Source organism: Aethalodelphis obliquidens, unplaced genomic scaffold (genome assembly GCF_003676395.1).
Source record: "Aethalodelphis obliquidens isolate GAN/ISIS:26980383/991018 unplaced genomic scaffold, ASM367639v1 scaffold7, whole genome shotgun sequence".
NCBI lineage: Eukaryota > Metazoa > Chordata > Mammalia > Artiodactyla > Delphinidae > Aethalodelphis > Aethalodelphis obliquidens.
In genome coordinates, this window is record NW_020837951.1 from 1148817 (window position 1) to 1176455 (window position 27639).

At 66.7% G+C, this 27639-nt stretch overlaps 1 protein-coding gene across 2 annotated transcripts in view; it reads left to right on the forward strand.

Moving 5' to 3' along the window:
• The first annotated feature begins 851 nt into the window (after positions 1 to 851).
• The window catches only part of NOTCH1 (notch receptor 1), a 46751-nt gene continuing 19963 nt past the window's right edge, over positions 852 to 27639 (forward strand). Inside the window, exons 1-12 of one of the 2 annotated variants that reach the window (XM_027104267.1) lie at positions 852 to 1130; positions 2869 to 2950; positions 20800 to 21062; positions 21593 to 21931; positions 23917 to 24039; positions 24550 to 24783; positions 25156 to 25311; positions 25436 to 25621; positions 25951 to 26064; positions 26803 to 26916; positions 27217 to 27450; positions 27525 to 27635. In XM_027104267.1, the coding sequence (XP_026960068.1) occupies positions 1070 to 1130; positions 2869 to 2950; positions 20800 to 21062; positions 21593 to 21931; positions 23917 to 24039; positions 24550 to 24783; positions 25156 to 25311; positions 25436 to 25621; positions 25951 to 26064; positions 26803 to 26916; positions 27217 to 27450; positions 27525 to 27635 (2017 nt within the window). In that variant the 5' untranslated portion in view covers positions 852 to 1069. Of the gene's footprint in view, positions 1131 to 2868; positions 2951 to 2982; positions 3359 to 20799; positions 21063 to 21592; positions 21932 to 23916; positions 24040 to 24549; positions 24784 to 25155; positions 25312 to 25435; positions 25622 to 25950; positions 26065 to 26802; positions 26917 to 27216; positions 27451 to 27524; positions 27636 to 27639 lie in introns of those variants that run through there. The other variant, XM_027104266.1, reaches the window with a different exon arrangement.

Consider the following 27639-nt stretch of genomic DNA (forward strand, 5'->3'; position numbering starts at 1 on the left):
GCTTTGCCGGGCTCCTTAGGCTGGAGGCGCCCAAGAAGGGGTAGGACAGTGACCAAGGGGCGTCTAGAGGTGGGTCCCTCCTGGGGGAGCTGGTGCGCAATCCGCCTGGCCAGGCGTCAGGCATTGGCCCCAGGATGCCTCCTTGGGGGCACCCAGAGCCCCCTTTGCAGAGGCTGCGGCCCTGGTACCACCATCCCTCAGGGTCAAGTGCCCCGACCTTCACAGCCACGGGTGTCTGGGCTCGATCTCTCAGAGGCTTAAAGTTGCGACCACGGGCTCCTAAGATTGGAGCCCCGGGCCAGGGGTGCACCCAGGACTGCCCAGGGCGCGACTTCTCCCAGAGCTCGCCTCCCAGAGTCCCCCAAACGGGGCTTCGGCAGCTCCTCCCCACCTGCCGGGGCCCAGCTCCTCGCGGGGCAAGGCCTCCCGCAGGCTCCCCTTTCCCCACTCGCCCCGCGCCTCCTCCGCTATTGAGATGTAAATCGTTGTCAATTGTCGCCGAGCACGGCTGAGGACAGAGCGGATCCTTCCGCAGCCACGGACCAAACTTTTGGCCTCCGAAAACTTTCGAACGAGAAGTAGTCCCTAGGGCCGGGCCCCAACCCCGCTCCGCACCGCCGCGGCCCCCAACCCCGGTGGACCCGGGTTCGGGACGCGCGCCCCACCCCAAGGAGGTGCAGGGCTGGTCCAGGCGCGCGGAGGGGCGCGGCCAGCGAGGGGGCGACGGCTGCGGAGGGATCGGCGGGGGCGGGACCCGGGGGCGGGGCCGGCGGGGCGGGGGCGGAGCGCACGGCGGCCCAGCGCCTCACTAGTGCCTCGGCCGTGGGAGGGAGCGCAGGGGTGCGGGGTGCGGGGCGCGGGGCGCGGACACAGCGGAGGAACGATCGCGGGCGCGGAGACGGGCCGGCGAGGTCGCGAGAGCGCAGCGTCGCCCTCCAGCCAGGAAGGAGAGGGCAGTAGCGGGCCGCCACCGCCCGTGGGACAGTCCGGAGCGCGCGTGTGCGCCCGAGCCCCGCCGGCCGGGCGCAGGAGGCCGCCACCGGGCGCAGCGGGCAGCCGGCGGGCAGGCATGCCGCCTCTCCTGGCGCCCCTGCTCTGCCTGGCGCTGCTGCCCGCGCTCGCCGCACGAGGTAGGCGACCGCCCGCCGCGAGCCCGCAACTTTCCGCGCCTTCGGAAACTTTTGGCAGCGCCCTAGGCGCGCGCCCCGGGTGGCTGGGAGCGGGCGGCCAGGGTGGGGAGGGGGACCGGGCGACCTGGGGCAGGGTAGGGGCCGGAGTCCCGGGCTCGGGGAGAAGGACTGACCCTCCCCTGCTCCGCCTGCCCCATCGGGGCGGACTCACGCGGCTTGCTCCTGGAACCGAGTTTGGGGCCGGGTTTGAAGCCGGGCGTGGGCCTCTGGGGGCCCGGGAGACCCAGTCCTGGGCTCGTCCTTCGCCAGCCGCGCGTGGGGCTCGCCGCCGGGGCGGGCGGACGAGCTGCCTACTACTTTTCGGTTTGAATCGAGTCGGTTTTGGTTTCCTGTTGCCTTGGGGCCATTTATCTTTTTTCTTCGCCTCTTGCCCGCGCCGGGGGCGGATGTTGGGGCGTGGAGCGTGGAGCGTGGGGTCCGGGGCGCCGCGCTGGTCTTTACGGAGCCGCACTGCCGGACCCGGCCGCCGGGCGTGGTGGGCAGAGGGGAGTTGGGCGGGCCCGGCGGGCCCGGCCTCCTTCCCGAGTAAGAGAGTTTGCGCAGGGCCGGGGCGAGGGGCGCGGACCCAGGCGACTCCGGGCTCCAGGCCGCCCCGCCCGCGGTGTCCCCTCCCCACGCCGGGTCGCTGCCCCCATCCCGGCTCACAGTTTGGGGAGGGGGGCGTGTGTGCGGAAGACAGCTGCTACTGATGGGACTTTCACTTTGTGGAGTTCAAGTTTGGAAACTTTGCGGGGGGGGGGGGGGCGGGGGGGGGGGGCGGTCATTCCTCTCTCCACTTCACGTCAAGAGGATCTCCGAGGAATCGGATGGTGATTAATTCTTCTCTTCCGCTAAAAGTTGGAGGGAGCATTAGCTCCCCGGTTCCTGAAGTTAGGGTTCGGTGTCACACCCCGCCCCGGCCCCCGTGGGGGGCTTCATTACGTAGCCCTGGGAAGAGGAAGAGGCGGGAGCTTGACTGGTTGACCCCTTCCAGGGAATGGGGTCGAGTTCCTTCCAAATGGAGCATCTTCATCCCCCTCCCCTGGGGGTGTGTGGGGGGGGGCTGCCACTGAAGATGCCCGCCCTGGGGAGCTGGTATTGGGTGTCGGTGGAGGCGTGGAGGCGCGGCCCGGTCCCTGGGGTGCAGTCCCGGTGCCCCAGGAGGCGGCCCTGGCGCGACAATGGGCCGCTCTGATTCCTCCGGCCGGCGCTTTGTTGGCGGGAGGGGCAGCGGGCCTTGCAGCTGTCGCATTTTCCCACGAGCGGAGGAGCTGAGTGTGGCCAGGGCTGCCCACCCCCCACTCAGCGCCGCCCCCTCGAAGAACTTGTTTGAACAGCAAGACAATCCTGGTGGTTGGATGGGGGCCTCAGCCCAGCCAGGGTCCCCAGTGAAGATGGGGTGGGGAGTGAGAACTTCGGGAGCGTGGCCCGGGGTCATCCCAGCTCTCCTCCACTGCTGTCCCCGAGGCGTCTCAGGCCACCCCGCCTCCACTTTGAGCATGACCTAGCCACCTGCCCCCCATCAATGGGCTCCCCCTCCCTCCATCGCTGACCCCAGAACTCTGGGCGGAATGTTAAATCCCCTTGGGGTTCACGCCAGGCTTCCTGGGGCCCCCAGCAACCGCATAACAGGAGGTGAGGGGTGGGCAGTGCCCCTTGGGGTGCTGGCCAGGCTGACGTCTCCCTTTGCCTCCCCCAGGCCTGCGATGTTCCCAGCCCAGCGAGACCTGCTTGAATGGCGGGAAGTGTGAAGTGTTCCCCAACGGCACCGAGGCCTGTGTGTGAGTATGCGCCCCTGCAGGGACCTGTTGCTTTGTTGGGAGCAGAGCCCCGGCCTCCTGCAGCGGGCCAGCAGGGACAGAACACTGGGCCATTGTCTTCTGGAGGCGGCCCAGAGGCTGGGCGCGGTCACGTGCTAGTTTTATTGGACAAAGTCTGGCAATTACCTAATCACCAGCAATTATGCTGCGTGTGGAGCTGGCCCGGCCCGTAGAGGCTGGAGCGCTCCCTTTTGGGCCACCTCAGGCTCCCGGGGGAGCTAGGTGGGGATTGCTGGTACCCCATTTCTTTCCGGAGTCCCTGAGAAATAATTTGACCTGCCGGGGAGGCGCTGGAGCATCTGTAGAGAGGCCCAGCCCTCACCGCCCTGCCAACCGCCCTGCCAACCGGGGGGTACCTCTTCTGGGCAGGTGAGCGCCTCCTGGGCAGGTGATGCCTCAGCAAGAAACTGACAATTTCAAAGCCAAACCCACCTTCCCAGCCCTCTGCCTTCCCGGCCTCTTCTCTCTGGCCTCAGGTGGGGTTGGGGAAGGGAAGTTGGAACTCGTCTGGTTGGCTGTGCCCCCCTCCGTTGGGGGTGGGGGTGGGAGTGTCTGCCAGAAACTTGGTTTCTGTCCTGGCATCTGCAGCTCTGGCCTCCTAACCGGCTGGCCCTTCACCTTCCCAGCCTTGGGTCCTCAGCTGTGAACTGAGGTCTGTGGTCGGGTAATCTGGTTAGAATCTCCTGCCTGGCCGCCTGCCTCTGAGTACCAGTCAGCCTTAGGGAAGTTTTTCTGCTGTGGCTGATGCCCTTCAACTTGAGTTCGTCCCTGATGGGAATAATGAGGAGGTGCTTGCTGGCTGGAGAAACGCCCCCCTCCCCAGGCTGCCGAAGTGGCGCGCCCTCATTCCAACTGCTGAGGACCCATTCCCTTGACAACCCCCAGCCCGGGCTCGCTGCTGCCCAGCCAGTGGGCAAGCAGCCCCTCCTTCCACTGCCTCCTACCCTCCCCAGACTGAAGCCAATTAAGCAGGTCTGTGAGCAGTTTAATGGACAAAGTGCATTGTGTCTTTGTCAGACGTTAATGAATGCGCACTACTTTTTTTTTTTTTTTTTGCTTTTTGGGGGCCTTTTTCTCCTGCAGAAGCCTCACCGACGCTTGATGCCCTAAATCTTGTTTCCTTTCATTCAGAGACCGACAGCTGGGATTCAGTGGAAGTGCAGTGCCTATTGTTGGGGAGGTGGATTAATGCTGGGTGATTAATTATGCGTGGCTTCCCAGAATGCAGACTCCTTCCCTGCCGCCCCTCGAGCTCGAGCTCCTGTGTAGGGGCGGGGGGCAGCCTCCGCGTCTCTGCAGAGGGCTTTGGGAGGGTGGGGGGCAGTGCTGTGCTGAGGAAAGTGGGAGCAGTCTCTTCTTGTCTGATCAGGGAGCCCGGACAGCCCGGGGCCTCCCGGGGCCAAAGCTCCAGCCGAGTGTTGCCTGGGCGGGGAAGGGGGTGCCTTGGGGTACGTGCTGCGGCGGCTTACTCGCTGGCCTCAGGGGATGGGGGTGTGCTCTCCAAGCCTGGGCACTTGGGGAGTCCTGCCCCCCCAGACGGCCAGGGACCAGGGCTGTGGCACCGGCCTTTCTCCTCCCTTGGGCCCGGCGCCCCGCCCCCCCCTTGGCGGGAAGCCTGCCTGTCTGGCCTGGCACCCGGCCGGGCTCGGCACACAGAGACCCCATTGTGCACACCCCACAGAGCCACTGGGAAGATGAACGGAAGCGCCGTCCTCGGAGGCCGCACCACTGGGCGTCCCGGGTGGGAGGCAAGGGTATCAGAGCTGCGACCGGCTGGCCGGTCCCGGCTCTGCAGAGGCATGGGTCCAGGCTCACTGGGCAGTTTGGGGGGCGCTGTGGCCACCCCGGGGCCTGTGCCTTCCCGCTCTTGCCCATCACCCACCGTTGCGCGGAGGCCCCGGGAGGTCTGCTCATGGGGGAGGCCCTGCTCTCCTAGCTGAGGGGGAGCCACTTTGTCTCCTCAGAGGTGTCCGGGTGCAGGCTTCTGGGGCCCTGCTGACCTGGCTGTGAGTTCCAGCTTGGCGGCATCCAGCAGGACCCTCAGAAAGTTCCTAGACTTTCTTGTTGACTTGCTGGCTCCCGCATGGCCAGGGCGTGGGAAGCGGTGGTGTCATTGTGCCAGGCGCGTTAATAGCAGGTGACTCATCTGTTTCCACCCCAAAGAGAAGGAACCTTCCCCCGAAGCTGCCAGTCAGGTGTCTGCAGGGCTCAGGGTGGGAAAAAGAGGTTCGTGTTGGTGTGAAGGCCCTCCGGGAGGTCACAGAGAGCCCGTGCCCGGCTGGCCAGTGGCCGCGGCGGGAAGGCTGCGTGTCCCCATGGGCGGAGTGCTGTCTCTGGACGTTGGCTGTGTGTGGTGGCCCGGGGGCCGCCGGGGGAGGCTGGTGGCCCAGGGGGCAGGCTGAGGCGGGTCTTTGCGACCCCCTGTGCATCTCCAGCCTCCGTGCCGCCCCATCAGTGCTGAGGAGATACCGAAGTGGGCTCCCCCTCTTTCCTTTTGATTGGGGTGGCAGTGTGGGAAGGCCTCTGGGGGCTGCCATCTGTGGGGTGAGCGTGCGTTTTCCGTCTGAAAGGCTTGTTGGTGGGGGGGTGCTGCCCGGTGCTGGGCTGGGAGCTGAGGCCCCAGGATGGCTCAGATGCTCCCCCTGCCTGCGAGAAAGTCAGAATTTTACCGGGACGTCTTCCAGGTGATTGCAGAAGTGGGGTGCACCGTCGTCGCACCCAGAGTACCTGGGAGGGAAGTCCGGCCAGCCAGCGTGTGGCGGCCCTCAGCTTTGGCCGATCCTGTATTTGAGGCCTGGCTTTGCCGCCCAGTGGCTTCATGACCTCAGGTCATCGGGTCCCTGAATCCAGATCCCCCCCCCCCCCGCCCAGTCTGTCATTCAGGGCTGACCCACGATTGATCTCTCAGTGATGCATAAGGTTGCGTAAGAGGGGCACGCAGCAGGCACCGGGCCAGGGTCCGTTTCCTCCCTGTCTTCTCCTTTTGAGTTGATGCTGCTGGTTTCAGGATCCTCATTTGAGGGTGTTTAGTTGGCTAACGAGTTAACTCAGAGAGCCCGAGAGGTGCGGCCTGCTGGGCGCGAGCGGCGTGCTGCCTGGGAGGCGCCGGCCAATGCGGAGACTTCCTCGCCCGCGATGGCTCCTATCAGCGTCTCTTCCTCGTTCGCTTCTGCGGTTCTGCGCGCCTGTCGCGTGCTGGGCTCTGTTCTGGACTTGGGCGCCGTGGGCTCAGGGCAGACACAGCCCCTGCCCTCACGGAGTCCACTTTCCGGTGTGGGGGCAGGAGAGGCAGCATGACACGTGACGTGTCAGGTGGAGGCGAGCACGGTGGGTGGGGCTCAGAGCAACCCCGTAACCATGGGATCAGGCATGTAACGGAGCACAGAGCAGGTGGCCCTCGGCCCCAGCATCACACAGTGCAGAGTGGAGCCCAGCCCTAGCTCTTTCTCCAGAGCGTGTGTTCCTAACCACTGCTGCATCCTGCCTGCACTGCCCCGGGCCCTCGCTGGCCCTTCTGTGAGGAAGCAGGGCGGGGACGGCAACTTCCCTTAAAAGAGGAGGTTCAGAGGGTCGGGTGGAAGTGACTCGGCTGCCCGGCTGCAGAGGGATGGAACGTTCTGCGTCTCTGTCACCTGGTCCGTCTGTTTCCAGTGAGTCACCTGCGAGCCTTGGGCGAGGCGTGGGGTGGGGGTGGGGGGAACAGGTTAATTCTCATCCTCGCTCCTAGGCTGAGAGCAAAGAAGGTCTGTACAGGACTTCCTCTGTTTATGCAGAGCCCGGGCTCCAAGGACGCAGGGTTAGAAAAACACACGGCAAACGCACAGCGTCAGCTAGAAAGCTTCACCTCCTGCCTCTGACCGCACAGGGACATCCAGGGACACGCGATCTCTGCAGGAAGGTGCCTTCTGGGGCCTGGCCCTGCCTCTGTACAGCAGCCAACGTTTTTCCCATTGAGAAAATAATAGTGACGTGTTTTAACAAAGAGAAAAAAGGAAAACTGTGCCCTCGGCTGGAAGAGAGTGGGGCAGGGCAGATAGCTGATGGAGAAGCTCTTCATCAGGACAGCTGAGTGGGGTCTGGCTGGCGGGGGGCGTGGGCTGCGTGCTGGGACCCCGGGAAGCTGGAGTGGAGGGCCGCGGGGGCAGGTCCGGAGGGCGTCACGGCTCCACTCCCCGAGTGCTGGGTGGCAGTCCGAAGGTCCCAGGAGAGCTGGGACTGGCTGTCTTCCTCATTGACTGTGACCCTGATGGGTGGCCATGGCTGTCGCTGGCAGGTGGGGTCCACTGGGCAGTGCCGGGCTGGGCTGAGGGGCTGCCCCCTCCTGGGGTGGGGAGGGCACCTTTCCTGCTTCGTATCTTGTCTATAAATAGTGAAAGGATGTGGCTCTGCAGAGCTGATTGAGCGCCCTGATCGCTTTCCTCAAGAATGTAATGATGAGGCCTCCACACACAGGCAGCTGCTTTTATCCGGCCTCAGAAAACCCCCGGCAGACTTTTCCTCTCCAGGCTCGTGCCCCCTTGGGGTGGTGGCCAGCTCTGCTTTCCTCTAAACCCCCAGTTTCCCCAGGTGGGGAAAGCTGAGGCTGAGAGATGAAGAGGCTGGGAAAGGGGGTGGGGATGTGAGGCCAGCTTGCATCAGCTTCTGCCTTCGTGTACGGGCATATCCAGAACTTTTCAGACTCTTTCCGGAGGCTTTAATGAGTGGCTGGCTCCGGGGCATCATGACTGTGGGTCAGGATGTGTTTGACGGTCCCGAAGCTCCCGGCGGGGCTGTCTCTGGTGGGCCCCGCCTCGTGCCCTGCCGCAGACAACCTAGCAGATACAGAGCCAGCTGGCTCTGGTTTGCTGTGCCCCTTTGGACTCGCGTCTCCTTTCTGGGCCCCAGGTTCCTCCTCTGTACGTGAGGGTGTGGGGTTAGGTGGCCCCTGGAGCTCCCTTCCAACTGCATCCCCGCAGGACCCTGGGATGTGCCTGTAGATGCCCGGATGGTGGCAGTGGGCAGCAGCGTGGTGGGAGAGAGGTGGAGAGGTGGAGTGGAGAGGTGCCCAGGAGTCAGACCTGGCTGTGCAGCTGGGCAGCTTCTGCCGGTCTGGGGCCAGCTCTGGGCTCTGGTGTCCTTACCGCCTGGCCCGCTGGGCTGGGGACACACCCACTAGAGAGGGAGCAGTGATTGACAGGTACTGCAGAGGAGGGGCTGGCGGGCAGAGGAAGGCCCTTTGCCAGAGTGGCTTCTGTTGGCTTCTCCCCCGGCATCTCCTTCCTCGAGGCCTTGCCGCCCTCCCCGACTCTGCTCTCTGAGAGCACGGGGAGCTGACGACTAGATTGGGGGGATCGATATTTGCTTTTAGGTGGTCCGTTGCACACATCCTAAGTTTTATGATTTTAGCTGGTTAACGTGTACATTTCAGTGGCATTCGGTACGTTCACAAGGTTGTGGACCCATCGCCCGTATCTAGTTCCAGAGCTTTTTCATCACCCGGCACAAAATCCCGTACCCATTAAACAGGCACTCGCCTTTCTCCTCCCCGCCAGCCCCTGGCGAGCACTCGTCTGCTGTCCGTCTCTGGCGTTACCTGTTCTGGACGTTTCACACGCGTGGAACCGTGCCTCTCCTCTCTCTTACCCGTCTTCGTTCACTCAGTGTGCGTGTCCCTGCCTCGCTCCTCTGGGCGCTGGACTTGACCTGCCTGAGACTGTCAGGGACTGGCTGGCGGTGGCACCAGCATCCTAGTCCGTATGTGGTCTTGGACAGAAGTCCAGAGGGGGTGGGTGTTGGGGGTGGTGGACGTGCGGAAGGCTTCTTGGAGGAGTTGGTGCTCATTTCCGTGCCTGTGTGGCCGCCCGCCTGGCAGCCGCGGAGCCCCTCGAGTGGGGCCCGGCACGTATTGGGTGTATTCGTTAGGATGGCCCAGCGTGCCCGCGGTGCCAGCCTGCTCAGGGATCCACGTCAGCTTGCGGCCTCGGCTTCTGCCCCTGGGCCTTGGCTGGCGCCGGCTGAGCGCCAGCGGGCGCAGAGGAGGGGCACCCGGGCTCCAGGGCCAGCGCCCCACCTGCCCGGCGTCAGTGTCAGGAATGCGAGGGGAAAGCGGACTTTTATTGAGCACTTACTAGGTGCTGGGGCTGGGGCTGGGCGGGCAAGGCAGACGCAGGCCCGGCCTGTGCAGGAGAAGGAGGCTCGTTGTTTCGGAGCCAGACTTCCGGGCAGACGCCTTAACTGCCTGTGGTGCGAGGCCAGTGCTGTGGGCACAGCCCACCCGGGTGCCCCAGGCCTGCCGCGGCCTTGGAGTGAGCCCACCGCGGAGACAGCGGGCAGATGGGCTGGGACAGGTCAGCAGGCAGTGCAGCCGCAGGCAGGAGAAGCAGCTGGGGCAGCGGCGGGCAGTAAGGCTTTGGATGTGAGACCCTCGGCCCCTGCCCACGTCATCTGCCTGCTTCCCGGCCTCTCCCTGGGGTGGGAGCACATCCTTTCCTCAGGGTCAGCTCAGAGTTACTGGGTGTACCCCTAGCAGGAGGCACTCAGCCTTGTGTGAGAGGAGAGAGGGCCAGGGGTCTGGCCCTTCGCTCTTAGCCACAGATGGGTCCCCTCCAAGTGGCCCTCGGGGCTCAGGGAGGCTCCGTGTTTCCTCCAGGGCACCAGAGGGGCCCGCAGGCCCTTGAGAAAGTGGCCCTCCTACGGTGTTAGCATCATACCAGTGGGGAGAGTCGAGCTGGTCCCCGCGTCACAGGTGGGGGTAGCTCTCTGTGCATCTCTGGGACGCATGGAGCTACGGGAACAGGACCCCTGCCCAGGGTTTCACCACTGAGTGGTCCCTTCTTCTGAGGGTCTCCTCCCGCCCCGCACCCTCTGCCCCTGCGATGGGAGCATTCTGGGAAAGGGGGCCCTCGACCTCGCCGTCCACTCCCCCAGGCTTGGGGGCAGGGGTCATCATCCCGTCGTCCACACTGTGGAGTGTATGAGGTCAAGCACTGCCTGCTCCCCGCTCCCTTCCTGACACCGAGCTGCTGCCTTGAGTGGGCACCCATCAGGCGGGGTGTGGACACCTCCAGAGGGCCCGGCCTCTCCTTCCAGGCAGCGCGCCCCACTCTGCGGCTCAGGCCTCCCGGGACCCCCTGCCACGTGCTGCACTGGGGGGTCTTGGGCTCTCCTGGGCTGGGGCTGGGGGCCGTCTTTGGAGGTCTGACCTGGAGCCTCTCTCCGCCTGAGCGATGGCGGCGGCCCTCTGGGGCCCTCACGGTTTCCTGGAAGGAGTGCCCGGGGTCCTGGCTCCCAGCGAGCCTCGATGGGGGCGGGGGATGCCCTGGGGAGGCCTCACCTCCAACGCCTACACGGCGGTTCCCAGCCCTGAGAGTCGCTCGGGCGGGCCGCCAGCCCCCGCCAGCCTTCACCTGGGAGTCCTTGCGGGGCGGGTGCCGGGCGCACAGAGCCCACTCCCACTCCACGGCTGCCCGGGGACAGGTGGGTGCCGGGTGGGAGCCGCTTTCAGCGGCAGTAGGCCAGGCCCAGGCCCAGCTCTGTTGTCGGGACTTTCGCCAAAGAAACGGCCGCGTTGTGACCCTGCCGCGCGCAGCCTGGCCTGGCTCCGTGAGGTGGGAGCCTCGTCCCCGCCCGTCCCGCCTGCTCCGTCTGTCACCGGGCTGGGTGTCAGTCGTGTGTCTCTGAAGGGCTTGAATTGGTTGCTCTTCTCAGCTGGGTAAACGGTCCCTCGTCCCTCTGTTGACACTGTGATTTGCTGAACAAACTCTCGCCGCACAGGTGGCACGAAAGGCCAGCCTCACCCAGCCCAGCCGAGGGCTCGTGCAGGCGGGTCCCGCGTCGTCACATGGACCTTAGTGTGAGGGCGGTGGGCCTGGGAGAGGGGCTGAGGGTCTGATACACGCTGGATGGGGGACAGACAGCTAGAGGCTGGGAAGAGCCCCGGCTCTGGGCCTGGTGCCAAGGTGCCGCTCGGGCCCGGGGCCGTCCCCTTCTCCGGGGATCCCTCCCGGCCTCCCGCCTCCTTCACCCCAAGATCATGGGCCAGCACGCGTCACAGCCGAGGGCGGCCCCTCTGCCGAGCCCCGGGGAGGCCCCCGGCCCCGTTTCAGCATCGGCCAGCCTGCTGGGCCCCAGAAGCTGCCGGGAGGTCGTGGCGCTGCCCTGGACCCTGGCCGCCCCGGCAGATCGTCGAGGGCCCACAGGGAACGCGTGTGCGAGGAGGTGGGCGGCAGCCTCTGGGAAGATCTGTCAGCACCCCAGCAGCAGGGCCTGGGGCACGGGGACCTGCCTCCCACCATTTCCTCTCTGTTTCGGTTGTTGATAAGCGGAAACTGCACGGTTACTGGAAATGAGAGGTTTGGGGGAGAAGCCAGAGTTTTGAGTATGCGTGTTTTTCCCTGAGAGCTTTTCAGTAAGAGCGATGCTGAGCTAAAGGCCGGGCTAAGGCGGGGACAGGCGGGGGCCTGGCCACACTTCCGCCCCTTGGGGCCTCCGTCTCCCGTCCATCCAGAGGGCTGGGGGAGGTGACTACCTCTGGGCCTTCTGCGTCAGCCGAGGGTCTCATTACCCCGCTCCCCAGGCCGGTACCGGCTCCTAAGGGGCGGCCCCAAAGGGCGGGGCTCCCCTCACTTCCTCCTCCGGGGTCAGGATGTCTGGCAGGGCTGTGTGTCCCGGCACCCACCATGGCAGGGGCCCAGGTCATGGTGGCCTCCCCCCGGGTGGTCCAGGGCCCAGGGCACTTGGGTCCAAGTGCCTCCAGCATGGGCACTCGGCAGGTATGTGGTGTGCGCGCCTGGTTGAGGGCTGGAGCCGTGGGCGCGGAGCAGGGAGTGGAGGCAGGTGGGCAGATCCAGGTTTCGGGAAGGCCCGGCTTGCGAGACACAGGGAGGCTCCGTCTGAGCCGGTTGCCCAGCACTGGGCTTCCCCCGTCCCAGCACGCTGCTCCCGCCTGGCCGGGCTGGGATGGTGCGGCCACGTCCGTCGTGCGGCCTGTGCTGGGCTGTGTGACCTTGGGCTGCTCACTCACCTCTCTGAGCCCCCCATGAGAAGTATCGCAGGTCGGCCCCACGTGGTGGCCCCGTGGATCGATCCCAATGGGACGCGTCAGCTTAGCTTTACTCCACGCTGGAGCTCGTTCCTAACACTCCGAGGCCTCGTCCAGAAAGCTCTCCCGGAGACTAGCCGAGCTCAGGATTTGGGCAGAAGGTCATGCCCCACCCAAGAACCTACTGCTTTCCGCACAGGGAAGAGCCCCCCAGACGGCCCTAGACCCATACCAACTGGCCCAGGATGCCCGGGTGGCCCCAGGGTGTGACAGTGCAGGCCTGTCCCACGCAGGCCTGGGTGCAGCTGGCAGGATTCTATCTTCTGGTGTTTCCTGTGCCCCCGGTGCCTTGGGGACTGTGCTGGGCCTGGGGTGAGAGCAAGGGCTATAAGTGGATGGCCAGGGGTACCATGGGCCTGTGTGCAAGCCTGGGGAGGGGGCACGGGAGCCTGAGGGGCACGGGAGCCTGGTGGTCTGCCTTGGGTGGGGTGGGTGGCGGTGGGCAGGTGGCCTGCCTCAGCTGGGAGGAGGGTCCAGAGAGGGGCGCTGGTGGTGGGCCCTGGGATCCCACGGAAGCCTGCGCCCTGTGCTGCGGCTTCGTCAGGGGCCGGCTCTCCTTCGGCCTGGCCTGGGGATGGCTGTCTGTGGCCTCCGTCCCCTCTGTCCCCAGAGCCAGACAAGACAGGAAGGAAGGCCACGCAGGCACTGTGGGTGAGGGTGGTGACAGGTGTCCGGTACTGGTGGGGCCCTCCTGCTGCCTGGAAGGGGTGCGGGGGAGCTGGGGCCCAGAGCGGTCCCACCCACAGGCTGGGAGCTCCCCAATTCCCAGGCTTCTCACCCAGACATCCCCCCCCAATCTGGGGTTTTGAGTTTCAGCTGATCTTGTGGGGTTGTAAGAATGCATTGTCTGCTCCGGCCCTCCCGGTCTGGGGAGAGCAGGCGGTCAGGCAAGAAATCCAGGCTGCTGGGGGCAGGGGGCGGGGGACAGCTGGGGCGCAGGGGACCCACACATTCCTTCCCTGCCCAGGGAGCTCCTTCCGGCCCTTTAGCTGCCTCTAGGGGGGCGGCTGTGCTCTGACTGCGCCCTGGTGGCCGGCGTCGGGCCACCCTTGGGGGCAGGAGAGGTTAAGAGCTGCATCAAATCCAGGTGGTGCCGTGGGCATAAGCTGGCTGAGCCCTGCTCCGCTCATCTGTAAAATGGGCCCGGTGTGTCCTTGCAGGGCTGTTTCAAGAGTAAGATGAGATACAGCTGGCAGAGTCCAGGTAGGTCCGGGAGTGCGGGGGGCTGCTGTCCACAGTGTCTTCATTCTGGGACCCATGTCAGGGGGTCCTTGGTGTCCTCCCCCTGCATTCTCGACCAGACGCTGGACACAAGCAGGGCTGCCCCCAGCGTCTGCACTGGTCAGTGGGAGAGGACAGGAGCGCCGCCGGGACACCCTTCCCTCTTCCCGAACCTCTGGGACGGCATCTGCTCCTGAGAGCAGAGGCGGGAAGTTGCAGACTGGTTTCTGGCTTTGGTGCGGAGCTCGGTCTGCAGTTGCTGACTTAATTCATCGCGTTTTGGATTAAGCCCTCCCCGTGGCGCCAGGCTGCGCGCGCGTCCACCCCTTCATTGCATCCGAGCGTCTGGGGACGCAGGTCTGGCTCCGTCCTGCTTGGGAGCAGAGGCCCCCGGCAGCTGTGGGGATCCCTGGCAGTGGGGGCGGCAGGCTCGTCCACGTGGGTCTCGGGGCCGTTGGGGTGAGCCCAGGGAAGGACGCCCATTCCAGCCTTTCTCCAGCTTCAGACTCCATCTTTTGGGGGTGGTTGGTAAATTCCCCCAGCAGAGTGCGGGCGTGGGGGGCAGCAGGCTTTTCTCACACGCCCAACAGCCCCCGGGGCTCTCTCGGGACAGCCCGTTCCCGGGACACCCTGGCCCCGTTGGCTGTGCCTTTTACAGTGTCTGGGGTGGGGGGGGGGCTGGCCAAGCAGCAGCCATCCCTGCCCCATGGGTGGGTCTGGGTTGCCTCTGCCCGCTGCAGCTGGGCCATCTCCGGGAAGCCGCTAGACCCCTGCACCGGCCCTTCCGTCCCTTCAGACGGGCAAGCCACTTCCCACGTCAAGGGTGGGGCAGCTCTGAGCGCCGCGGGGGGCCCTGAGCCACGGGCGGGCATTGTTTTCCCTGCAGTGGGAAAGGTGGCTTCCGTCCCACACACAAAGGGTTTCCCCGTGCTCCAGCACTTCCTATTTCCAGCGTATTTTAAACCATCCAGAGATGCAACTTGGGAGAAAGATTCTAGACAAAGAGCGGAGAGTGCTGGGAGCAGCTGCTGGGGCCCAGTGCGCTCCACACCCCGCCCCACCCCGGGGCCAGGTCTCCTCCTCGGCTGCTGCTGCCACTCCGGGCTGGGGACCACTGTTGTTCGGGGTTGGGGTCTGTCTGCATCAGACCTGGCTGGTCCCTTTCCAGGGTGCCCCATCCCTCTGCAGCCCTGACTGCCCTTCTCCTCCTTCCCGATGCCCTGGGAGCCAGGGCAGGGACCCCCCCACCCCGCCCCACGCAGCTCTGAGCTGCCCCAGCCCAGCGGCTGCACAGGCTGGAGGGAGACCACAGCTCTGCCAGCTCTGGTGGGCCCCCCTGCAGCCACTTCCTGGGGCAGTGGGGCGGCAGGTCGGGCAAGGGGGCAGCACTCCCACACTGTAGCCTCCAGACCCATGGAGGGCCGACCACGCTCCGGGCTGACCCGGCACACCCCACCTGAGCCATGCCCTGATGCAGAAGGGGGCAGAGATGAGGGGAGTGCAGAGGGCCATCTTCCAGGGACCCGGCACACCCCACCTGAGCCGTGCCCTGATGCAGAAGGGGGCAGAGATTAGGGGAGTGCAGAGGCCCATCTTCCAGGGGGCCCTCGGGCACAGCAGAGTCACAGCTGGGACCCAGCCTGCCCCTCAGACCGGTATCTGGACAGAGGACCCTGCAGGCTTGAAAGAAACCTGGGACGTTGCCTGCTGTGGCTCTTCGTCCTGGGGGCTTTGGGGAGCTGAGGGCAAGGGGCCGTCGGAGTCACCGGGCGCCCTCGCACCCTGGCTCTCATGTCTCCCCGGGGGGCTCTGTTCCCCAGAGCTGAGCTGTCCTGGCTCTTCCCAGTGAGGAAGGACCCCAGGACCCCGCGTGGGCGCAGTGGGGGTGGCCAGCAGGTGTCATCAAGCACGCACCCACACCTGCCGTGAGCACGTCATCCATTAGCAGCTGGTGCCTCCTGGAAGGTGTGACCCCTCAACTGGGATATGGGGGGCCTTGGACTGGCCTCTGCCCAAAGGAGCCCAGGACCGCCCCCCCACACCTTGGCCAGGAACACAGTTGGGCTCCTTGGCCCCGCCCCCTCTGGGGGAGGAGCTGGGGACCCAGAGTCTGGAGCCCCCCTGTCCTGCTCTCTCCTGGCCTCAGTCTCCCTGTTCAGTCTGCAGGTGGCCCCAGTCGCCTGGGCTGGGACAGGGGTCTCAGAACCTCCGGCCAAGCTGCCCAGGGGTGGGCGGGCCTGCCTGCCTGGTGGAGGGCCTTAGTGCCCTTTGTTCAGTGCCACGGACCACCTCTGGGGAGGAGCGCGGGTACCAAGATGAGCCACCCATACTCCCTGGCCCCCGTCATCAGGGGCCCTGGTGACACTGGGTTGGAGGCTCCTGGGCAGAAAGCCTGTGAGAGGAGGCTGTGCTGGTGTGGGGAAAGGGCTTCTCAGCCGGAACCCCCTGCAGGCAGAGCTGGGCCAGGCTATGGGGTGGGAGGGCCTTCGGCTGTGGGACCCACAACTTGGGGACGGGACCCCAGGTCCTGACTCGGCCTCCCTGGGAGCAGGCGGCTTGGTGGCCCCCAGCTTGGGGGCGGGTGTTTGGGAAGGGTAACACCCCCACACACACCTTTGTTGCTTGTGAGTAACCACGCTGCCCTCTGCGGCCAGAGGAAACTTTGGACTTCGGAGGTGGCGGGAAGATGGGCTGGAACGGACGCTGGTGGAGGGGCTGTCCCAGGGGCGGGCACGGAGAGTCTGCCTTCCCTGCTACTCCAGAGCCAGGTGGAGCCAGGTGAGAACAGGATGGCTGCAATCAGCCGGGGGCTCCTTCCCCCTGGGGCTCGGGATGCAGGCTGCCTGCCTGGGGGGCCAGGGCCCAGGGACCTGCAGAGCTGTCCCTTTCTGTGTTGGGTGGCACGGCCCCTGCCCACCTTTGGGGTGCAGGCTCCGGGCCCTGCAGATGTGGCCTCTGGCCGGGGTTACAAGCTCGTCCTGCACACCCCGGCCCCCAGGCAGCGTGGGGTGGGGGGGGGCCCTCTGTGCCTGGGAGCCCTTGTGTCCCTCACGGCTTTCCTTAAACAGGCGCACCTCCCTTGGTGCAGCGAACATGTTCCCAGAGACACATCGGTGAATTGCGTGCAGATCAAATCCATTAGTGCTGGCTACAGCGAGAGTCTCCTCTGCCCACATGGCCAGGTTGCCTCTGCGTGGGGCCTTCTGTGAGCCCACGCAGTCCCCTCGACCCCCTGCCCGCACTCACAGGAAGCCGAGGCCCGGGCAGGTGGGGCACGCCGCGGAGCCGGGGCTGGCAGAGCGGAAGGAGGCCCCTCTCGGCCCCCAAAGTCCCTTTGACCGAACTGTGTCTCACCCACCCATTGGGGGAGCCCCCAGGATGGCCCTCCCTGGGGCACCTCTGTCCCTCCTGCAGAAGGAAGGAGGGCAGCAGCACATCACTGATCCCCTGCCCCCCCCCCACCTCCCGTCCCGGCCAGGGTGCAGGGCCCGTGCTCACCCCTGGCTCTGCCCCACTGGACCGTAAACTCCTTGAGGGCAGAACTGAGTAAATCCCTCCTCAGTACTGAGTCCCTCCCCCTTGGAACTGAGGGGAGGAGGGAGCTGTCATCTGTCCCCTGGGGGCAGCAGATGGCCTGCTTAACTTAGAAAGGAAAACAGCACAATTTAGAATTAGTCCCGGGTGAAAGGGTGAAAGGGTGAAAGGTCGAGGCAACATCTGCGTCGGGATGTTTCTTTCTGGGGTTGCATTTCTATAGAGCGGGCTGGCTGGTGGGGTGTGGCAGGGAGGGCCGAGCAGCACAGTGGACACAGAGCTCCAGGCTGGCGGGACCGCGGCCATTTGGCGCTCCTCCGGGGGTGGGGTTGGGGGTGGGTGCAGGCAGAGCCGCTGTGGGGGGAGCCGGCCCCTCTGCAGCCCCTCTCCTGGGGCCTTCAGCCCCACCTGTCACTCACCTGCCGCTGGCCAGGTGGGGCCAGGACAGGTCACCCCGGCCAGATGGCCAGGTTGTGTGTGGGTGGGAGAGAAGGCCAGCGGAGGGGCAGGTGCTGGGGTGACCTCCTTCCGGAGGGGAGCAAGGAACGGGGAGCCATCGTGGGCCCCGGCTGCCGGGGGTGGGTCCTATCCCGTCTGCAGGAGGCTCGTGCCCACCCCCCCGCCCCCGTCTCGGGTTCTCCACACGGCCCCCGACGGCCCCTGGCCTGGAATCGCACGGCAGGTGTTGGGTGTGACCTCCCTCTCCAAGCCCGGGCACCTGTCCCCGCCGGGCACTTACACTGACCTGCCAGGACAGGTGTCGGGGACAGAATGGCCGAGAGGGCCTTGCTCGCTGGCGCTGGTGGCCTCGCCCATGTCTGAGCAGCCTCACGGGCCTTCCACCTTCTTAGGGACGGGTCGGTGCCGTGGGTGCCTCCCCAGGAAGCCCAGCACTGCAGCCAGGGTAGGAGAGAGGTGCAGACAGGTCCAGGGGACAGAGGGGGCATGGCTGGAGGCTGGCCAGAGCAGGGACAGGACTCGGGGGGGGGAGGGCGCTGGGGAGCGGCCTCCGGGACTGGCTGAAAGCTGCTCTGCCACCCCCCACCACCCCCCAGGCCCAGACCCTGCCCGCCTGGCTCAGGGCTTCCTCCCTCCCAGCTGAGGCTCCTGGCCAGACCCTGGTCGTACCTCACACCCCACGAAGCACCTGCCTCGGCAGTCCCACCCCCGGAGGCTGCCCCTCCCTCTGGCCCTGCCCATCCCCTGGCTGGGGTGCTGGTGGACGGTGGCCAGGCCTGGGCCCAGCCCCGGAGCCGGCCCGGATGGGCAGCATGCCTTCACGGCAGCGTCCACCAGGCCTGGGCGGGAGTGGGGAGGACAATGGGCCCCTCAGCTGCCGCCTTCCCCCACAGAGGGGCCTCCCTGGCTCCTGCCCCGCCCACTGGGTTTGCGGCCCGGCCGACAGCAGCTGCTGCCCGCGTACCCAGCCACAGGCACACCTGCTCCCCAGCCGCCCTTTGTCCGCGCTGCCGATGCCTGATTTACTGGGTGCGTTTTCCCTCTTGCCGGCCCAGCATGATACAGCCTTACTGGCCGGGATGCCCCCGGTCCAGGCGGATTCTCCCACAGTCCTCCACGTTAGGCTCCCCACTCAGGCTGGGACGGAGGGGGGCTGGTTCAGGGGCACACTGCCCCATGGCTGGAGGGTGTGGGGTTGTGCCTCCGAGTGGGCCCTTCTGGTCCACTTGGGAACACGGTTGAGCAGGGCACTGCTCTAGTGGTGGCAGGCCCCAGGGTGCCCGCCCCCACCCCCGGGACCAATGATGGAGGCCTCGCCTACGAGAAGGACGGTGCTGGGCGGCCTCGTGTGGATTCCCCTGAAAGCCGTGGGGCGGGCCCGCCTCATCTCGCCCGTGCGGGTGGGCTTCCCTCCCCTTGGAGCTGGCGGGATGGGGGCAGGGCCCAGAGGCGAGAGGGAGGCGTGGACAGGACTGGCTCCCATCCCGCTTCGATGACCAGGCACCCTCAGTGCAGCACCCACCGCCTGCCTGCTCCGTCAGTAGCTGGGGAAGAAAAAAGAGCCTTTTCTCCAAGTGGGAGCCGTGGCCAGCTCCCGCCTGACAATGGAGGGCATTGAGAGGTGGCGGAGGTGCTGCCTCCTGGGTCTCTCCCCTCCCACCCCCGGGGCTCTGGGTTCCCAGTGCCACTCGGGCCGGAACCAGGCGGGCTGTAACTGGATCCACGCACAGTGGGGGTCACACCGCCTTCCCCAGGCTCTGGGGTGTGGCCTTGCAGGAGCCAAGGTGCCAGGGCGCCAGCGGCACGGGGGCCGCGTGCTGGGGTCTGTGCCCCTCGCGAGGAGCCAGCCACCCCCCGCTGCCTGAGCGGGCTGGCTCGGGCTGAGTTACCTCCCCCGGACCCCTCCCAGAGGGCAGCTGGTTTTCTTTAAGCCAGTTGGTTTGGGACTTTCGGCTTCTGGCGGCAGATGGTGGGCCGGAGTGGCCATTTCGCGTCCTCCCCGCCGGCCCTTCCCAAGCCACAGCCACAGATAAAAGGCTTCAGGGAGACAGATGCCTCCCAGGCCACGGGGACAGGGGAGCAGCCCAGCTGCTGAGAAACGCACAGACCCCGGCCGCCCGAAACCGCCACCGCCAGCCCTGGGGAAGGGCCTCTCCAGGGGCCGCCCCTCCCCTTCTTCCCTGTGCAACTTTGCTTTTAGCCCCCGGGGCAGGCAGGTGGGGAGGGAGGCGGGGGCTGGCATTTGTCGGGGGCAGGGGTTCTGGTGGGCTCTGGAAGGTGGGATGGTCCGGGCTCAGGAGGGCCCTCTCTTCATCCAGGGGAGCCCAGGCTCCTGGCAGCACCCCCTGCTGCCCCGCCAGGCGGGAGGAGGCTCCGCCCACAGGTGCCCAGAGCTGTGGGCCCAGCGTTGGGGCCGCCTTCTCAGGCTGCTGCAGGCTGGGGGCGTTGCCGCTGGGAAGAGTGATGCCTGGCTGGTCCCAGAGCCTTTCCTGAGATTTTTCCTTGAGTGCAAGGCCGCGAGGTGACTTCGCGAGTTTATGGCCCAGCCCCCAGAAGCCGAGGCGACAGGGGGCCAAGGGGGGCCCTGGGGTGGGGATGGCAGGCGCTGAGCCCTTCCCTGCAGGGAACACGTGGCACCAGGCCTGGCACCAGGAGGGCGGCAGCCTGCCTCCCCTGCCCCAGTCACAGCCTGGGCAGTGAGTACCCGGGGAGCGTGCCGGCCTGCCAGAGCGGTGGTCCTCCTGGACCCCGGCTTCTCCAGCTGGGCAGCGGGTGCCTCTGCTCCTGGCTGGCGTTGCGTGGACCTCTGTCGCGAAGCCTTGACCCCCGCACAATGGAAAAGCCGTGTCTGGGTGCTGTGTGTGGGTGGGGATGGGTGCTGACCAGCACGGCCCCCAACGCATCAGACCCCTGACAAAGAACTCCACGTCGCGAAGAAAACGGGAAGCCAGGCCACGTCGTGTTGGCAGTCGTTTCCACGTTTGCTATCCTATTGATGTTGAAAGAAAAAAAGCTGTGAACTCTTCTGTTAACCAAATAATGCACGTTCATTACCGAAAAGCTAAAGAGGAGAGAAAGCAGACAGCCCCCCGAAACTAAAGATTTTACCGAGCGCTGCTCCCCTCGGCAGAGAATGGCCGTGTCTGCCCGTGTGGTCCCCTTCTCGGTGGCTTGCCAGGGTGCAGACAGGTGCCCTCGTGAGTTCTGAAACCTACGCCGGCGCCCACCGGACACTCTGGTCTCTAGTTTCTCCAATTAACATAATCACTTTTCTTTATGGAGGTGAAATTCACTTAATGTAAAATTAACCACTTAAAAGCGTACAGTTCAGTGGCGTTTGGCACACTAGTGATATTGGGCAACCCCCGCCCCCTCTGGTCCCAGAACTTCCCCTCTCTCCTCGCGGGGCCTCACCCGGCTGTGCCCGCTGCCCGGGGTGGGGCCCCACCGACGCCGGGGCTGGTGGCGGGCGGTGGCTGGGGAGCGGGCACTCACTGCCCCGGTGTGTCTGCCGCAGCTGCAGCGGAGCCTTTGCGGGCCAGCGATGCCAGGCGCCCAACCCCTGCCTCAGCGCCCCCTGCAAGAACGGCGGGACGTGCCACACGGTGGAGCGCGACGGCCTTGTGGACTACGCCTGCCGCTGCCGCCTGGGCCTCTCGGGGCCGCTGTGCCTGACGCCCCGCGACCATGCCTGCCTCGCCAGCCCCTGCCTCAACGGCGGCACCTGCGACTTGCTGACTCTCACCGAGTACAAGTGCCTCTGCCCCCCGGGCTGGTCAGGTGAGGACGCCGGCGGGAGACGTGGCTGTGGCGCTCGAGAGGGGTGGGCAGGCCCCGGCCCTCCCCCAGCTGCCCGCACAGCAGTTGCCGGCCCGTCTGTGTGGCTGGGGAGGGCTCTGCTCGGCCGTTGGGGTCCGTGATCCAGAAGTGGTGCAGAGCCCCCCCCCCCGGAGGGTCCCCACGCCCCTCTCCAGCCCTGGAGGGCCCCACCCCTGCCCGCTTCTGTGAGCAAAGGGGACACTCCCACCTCCCTCCTGCCAGGAGTGCAGGCCCCCCTTCAGGAGCCGTGACGTCACTGCGGGCACCAGAGTTTAAGAACACGGGCTCTGGAGGGGCGCCTGCCGCCGTGCATCCTGCGACGGTCACTCAGCCCCTAAGCTGTCGGGGTCCTGAGGTGTCAGGAGCCGACGCCGTGGGGCCCATCCCCGGCGGGCACCTCCGTGGTGCCTGGAGGCCACCCCCGGCTCTTGGGACGGCCTGGCGCGGGGAGCAGGGAGGCCGGCTGACCCCCTTCGCCCCTCCCCCGCCAGGGAAGACATGCCAGCAGGCGGACCCCTGCGCCTCCAACCCCTGTGCCAACGGGGGCCAGTGCCTGCCCTTCGAGGCCTCGTACATCTGCGGCTGCCCACCCGGCTTCCACGGCCCCACCTGCAGGCAGGACGTCAACGAGTGCAGCCAGAACCCCGGGCTCTGCCACCACGGTGGCACCTGCCACAATGAGGTCGGCTCCTACCGCTGCACCTGCCGCGCCACCCACACCGGCCCCCACTGCGAGCTGCCCTATGTGCCCTGCAGCCCCTCCCCCTGCCAGAACGGGGGCACCTGCCGCCCCACGGGGGACACCGCCCACGAATGCGCCTGCCTGCCAGGTACCGCTCGCTGCCCCCTGCTGGGGGTGGCCGTGCTCCCCCTGCCTGGTGGGAGGGCAGGGGGTGCCCAGGGCGGAGGGAGCACAGGGCTGGAGCGGGGCTGGCTGGGCCTGGGGTTGGACGTCCACTGGGCGTGGGCGATTGGAAGGCAGCCTTGGGTGTGGTGTAGGGGCGGGGCTGGAATGGGGGCCACCCATTAGGCACCTGCCCACCCACTTCTGCCTGTGGACGGGTCCGCTGTGACCAGACGGCTGGGCCCATGACCCCCGATGCTCCTCCCCTGCCGCCAGCCTTCTCCAGGCCACTCAGGAACCCCCGAATCTTGAGCTCCCTGGGACCACGTGCAGGTTACAGAACTCTCCACGGCAGCAGGGAGCACCCTCCCTCGTGCGGCCCCCGGGCTTCCCCTGTGTCCCCGAGGTGGGGCTGGGGCTTACGCGTCACTTGCCCCTGTGGTGGCCCTTCCTCCTGGCCCCGCTGATCTCCCACCAGTGGGGCGACAGTGGCGGGCACAGCCCCCCACCCCCCAGCAGCTCCACTGTCCCTGTTGTGTGTCCCACACTTGCCACTGTAGTTTTCATCTGAGTCAGTTTTGCTGCCGGTGATCTAAAAATACTGGTAACGACAAAGAGGTTTGAAGAGCTCTCGTCTGTCGTCTGCGCACTGGCGGTTAGGCGGTTAGGCAGGAACGAGGAAGGGAAGGGTGTTTCAGGAGGGGGGCGGGATGAGGTTTGGGTGCTGGAGGGGAGCCCAGGGTCTGGCGGACCCAGGGGTGAGCCGAGGGTCGCCTCAGCCCCCATGCTGCCGCAGCCCAGCTCGGCCCCTGCAAAGAGGAAGTACTCTGCCCGCCCACCGTCCATGAGCCCCAGGCCTCGTCACTGCAGCGGCCGCCTCTGCGTGCAGACGCCGGGCGCATGCACTTCCTGCGTGTCAGTGGCGCTCCCCTCGCCGCCTGCCTGCCGCGGCGCTGCTGGCCACCCGGCTGGGCTGCTCAGCTGTCCACAGGGGGCTGGGCCAGGCGTGCCTCCCGGTTCTGGGTTCAAATGCCTTCTTGGTGGTTGTGGGACCCCAGGCCTGGGACCTTGTGTCTAGCCACGTGGGTCAAGCAGGGCTGTGGAGGTGGGCGGAGTGGGGGGCCAGCCAGCGGATGCTGCACACCTGGGGCAGGTGTGGCCCCACCTGGGGGGGGTGAGGTGAGACCCAGCCCACTTTAGAACTCACCCTCCAAGGCCAGGGAGAAGCAGTGCTTCCGGCCCACCGCATACAAGGGGGTCTGGAGTGAGGGCTCCGGGCTCCCGTGCGGGGGCCTCAGAGGGAGGGGCAGGAGGGAGTCCAAAGGCACCCCGGGAGGAGCATTAATCAGTACCTGGCTGCAGGTTGGGCTACTGCCAGACGCCCCTTTCTGGGTTGATTATTGAACCAGCGGGAGTTGAATGGATTAATAGCTAACTGGCTGGCCACGGAGTTGGTGCTGCAGAGGCGGGCCCAGGCTGGGGGAGGATGTGGGCCCTGCTTGGGGCGCCCCCGGGCCCAGTGCAGCCCCTGCAAGGCGGGGTGTCTGTGGCCACACACGGGGGTGTTGCAGAGAACCCCCAGCGTGGGGCGAGCCAGCAGACGGCGCCCAGTTGCTGGAGCCACTACACAGAACGTCTTTTACAGCAGAACCTCTAGAACCCTGTAATCCCGAGTCCCTGTCTGTTCAGCCGGCTCTTTACAGAATGATTTCCTAGAGAGGAGTGTGTCGCCTGTCCCGGTCACAGGAGTGGGAAGGGTGGGGCGTGGACCCCCGAGGGTTGTGAGGCAGCGGGCATCACAGGGTAGGCCATGGAGGGACAGCTCTCTGTCCAGAGTAGGGTGTCGTGGGTGCAGCCAGGAAGATGCCAGAGGCCAGGTTGAGCATGGCAGGGAAGGTGAGGGCCGGGACGCGCGCTGCCCAGCCCTGTGGGGAGGCTTGACTGGGCCCCCGGCTCCCCCCTGCCACACAGGCTTCACCGGCCAGAACTGCGAGGCAAACATTGACGACTGTCCAGGAAACAACTGCAAGAACGGAGGCGCCTGCGTGGACGGCGTGAACACTTACAACTGCCGCTGCCCCCCGGAGTGGACAGGTGCATGCACGGGGAGGCCTGGGTGGGCACCACCACTGCGGAGCACACGCACGTGGCGGGCCAGAGGGGGGCCGAGAACCTGGTCCAGGCCGGGAGGGATTCCGGAGTGACCAGGAGCTGCCCCGCCGCCGGGCTCCCAGGCCTCCGCCCCAGCAGCCAGCACAGATGTGGCAGCAGCTGGTCTGTGCGGGCCATTTGCAGCCTGGCCCCGGGCAGCCCTGAGCCAGAATCAGGTCCCCAGTTTGAGCCCAGCTGCTGGGCAGGACACGGGGACGCTGGCCGGTAGGACGCCGGCCCCGCCCACCGACGAGCGTGGACCCTAGTGCACCTGTGCCCGCACAGCAGCCAGATGAGCGCCCCCTCTGGCGCCAGGGGTGCGGGGGAAGGAGTGATTCAGGCTGGCGGCAGGTGGAGGAGTCATGAGGGAAGGCTTCCTGGTGGAGGGGGCCCTGCGCCCCGAGGGGGAGGGTCTGGAGGCGCCGCCTGGCCCGACGGTCCCGGCCCCCGCAGGTCAGCACTGCACCGAGGATGTGGACGAGTGCCAGCTCATGCCTAACGCCTGCCAGAACGGCGGGACCTGCCACAATGCCCACGGCGGCTACAACTGCGTGTGTGTCAACGGCTGGACAGGCGAGGACTGCAGCGAGAACATCGATGACTGCGCCAGTGCCTCCTGCTTCCACGGTGCCACCTGCCACGACCGCGTGGCCTCCTTCTACTGCGAGTGTCCCCACGGCCGCACGGGTAAGCGCCGACGAGGCGGGTTCTCGCTGCCCTCGCCCGGCGGTGGGCCCCCTCGGGTCAGGGCTCGCGTGCGTGGCCTTGCGCAGACACACGGACTGCAGCTTTGCGGGGCCCGTGAGGGTGACCCCAAAAGGGGCCTTTCTGGGGTGAAGGGGCTGGCGGGGCTGGGGCGTTGCCTGCCGTCAGGGCTGCTGGCAGCGAACCTCCCGGAGGGACTCGGGCGTCATGGGACGCTCCACAGGGTCACTAGCAGCGGCACAGTGCGGGGGGGCCCTCCCTGGGTAGCCAGGCGGGGGTGGACCGCGGCTGTGGGCAGCCCGCGTCCCCAGGCCGGGGGCAGCGCCTCGGCTGACCCCCGCCGCCCGTGTCCAGGCCTGCTGTGCCACCTCAACGACGCCTGCATCAGCAACCCCTGCAACGAGGGCTCCAACTGCGACACCAACCCCGTCAACGGCAAGGCCATCTGCACCTGCCCCTCGGGCTACACGGGGCCGGCCTGCAGCCAGGACGTGGACGAGTGCTCGCTGGGTACGGGCGGCCGAGGGGGCAGCCAGGGCGCTGGGAACCTGGTGGAAATAGTCTGTTGGGGGAGGTTCTGGAGGCCAGGGCTCCCAGAGCAGCCCCTCACTGCGCCGTGCCCGCCCGCCCCCAGGCGCCAACCCCTGTGAGCACGCGGGCAAATGCATCAACACGCTGGGCTCCTTCGAGTGCCAGTGTCTGCAGGGCTACACCGGCCCACGCTGCGAGATCGACGTCAACGAGTGCGTGTCGAACCCGTGTCAGAACGACGCCACCTGCCTGGACCAGATTGGGGAGTTCCAGTGCATCTGCATGCCCGGTACGCGGCCAGCCTCCCGCCCGAACGTCAGGGCGCCGCCTGACAGGCGGGGGTGGGGAAGCCGTGTCAAGGCCGACGGACCCCAGCGAGCACCCCGGCCGCATCTCCTCTGCCCCCCCGGCCTCCCTGCTCACCCAGGCTGCGGCCCCAGCGGGTATCTGGGGAGACCGAGCCAGGCCCGTGGGGCACAGCGGAGAGGAGGCCAGAGCCGGGCAGCTGGGTCAGCCCCGGGGAGCAGGTGTGGGGGGGCATCCTGAGCCCTCAGCTGTGGTGAGGGCCGCCCAGGTGGGTCACGGTCCCCTGCACCTCTTGACCGCCCCCTCCCCCAGGCTACGAGGGCGTGCACTGCGAGGTGAACACGGACGAGTGTGCCAGCAGCCCCTGCCTCCAGAACGGCCGCTGCCTAGACAAGATCAACGAGTTCGTGTGCGAGTGTCCCACAGGTGAGGCCGGCCCCAGCCGCGCCCCCCGCGCGGGAGCACCCCGCTGTCCCTGAGGGCTGCCGGGTTGGGTCCCCCAGGGGCTGGGTGGGAGACGGCCGACTTTCACCTCGGGAGTGGGTGGGGTGTTTTCAGGCTTCCCCCAATGGGCAAGGCTGGGTTGGGCAGGGGGTCCTGGCCCCCGACCTTGCTGCGGAGCCCGGGACCCAGAGACCCTCCTTCCTGCTGGCGGGTCCCTGGGAGCAGCAGTGTGCTCGCCGACCCCTGAGGGACCTCGACAGGAGGAGGTCTAGCCTGCCCTGGCCGCCCGTCTCCGCCAGCCTGCGGTGGACATGATGCCCAGGAGGGCCTAAGGAGCCTTTGGGGGCCCGAGTCTGTCCCAGGAGAGGGCTGGGGGCTGGGGGACGCCGGGCCCGGGGAGGTGTCGTGGGTCAGAGCCTTGGATCTCCCAAGATGCAAATCAGCTGCTCTAGACACCGAGTCGGGAACCTGATTCTCAGCCCAACGAGGCTGTAGCCATAGCAACCGGAGTCAGTCTGGGGCAGAGGCCCCTGTATGAGGGAGCGGGAGGCGTGTGACCCGAAAGGCAGGAGCTGAAAGGGGCCGAGAAGAGAATGGGGGGTTGGCCCAGCCCCGGCCAAAGCACTCTCAAGGGGCCCTCCCAGGCACTCCCTGCCCTTGGCTGGCTGTGGGGCCGCTGCGCCCGTCGTGTCTGACCGCCGTCCCTCTCCCCGGCTGCAGGCTTCACCGGGCACCTGTGCCAGTACGACGTGGACGAGTGTGCAAGCACGCCCTGCAGGAATGGCGCCAAGTGCCTGGACGGGCCCAACACCTACACCTGCGTGTGCACAGAAGGTGCGGGGCCGCCTGCCTGCCAGGCTGAGCGGGGGGAGGAAAAGCAGGCGTGTAGGGTCCAGGGAAGGGGAACAGCCGGGAGCTGAGGCTGGGAAGGTGACCCCTCATTCTGGGGCCTCTGGTCCAGGGGCCAAGAGCAAGGTGAGGCTTTGACCTGGGCAGTGGGGGACATCCCCAGACATCCCCAGTCTCCCCCAGCGGGAGCGCAAGTGACCTTGGGTTGGCTGGTGGCGTCCTGGGATGGGACGGCCGCGTGCCCGGGGAGCAGCCCCACTTAGCTTCTCAGCCCCCGCCCTGCAGGCTACACAGGGCCCCACTGTGAGGTGGACATTGACGAGTGCGACCCCGACCCCTGTCACTACGGGTCCTGCAAGGACGGCGTTGCCACCTTCACCTGCCTGTGCCGGCCGGGCTACACGGGCCACCACTGCGAGACCAACATCAATGAATGCCACAGCCAGCCCTGCCGCCACGGGGGCACCTGCCAGGACCGCGACAACGCCTACCTCTGCTTCTGCCTCAAGGGGACCACAGGTGCCTGGCCGGGGCTGTGCCTGGGGGGCTGGGGGCGGGGCAGGCACTGACCACCTCTTGCCTCCCACCGCCAGGCCCCAACTGTGAGATCAACCTGGACGACTGTGCCAGCAACCCCTGTGACTCGGGCACGTGTCTGGACAAGATTGACGGCTACGAGTGTGTGTGTGAGCCAGGCTACACGGGTGA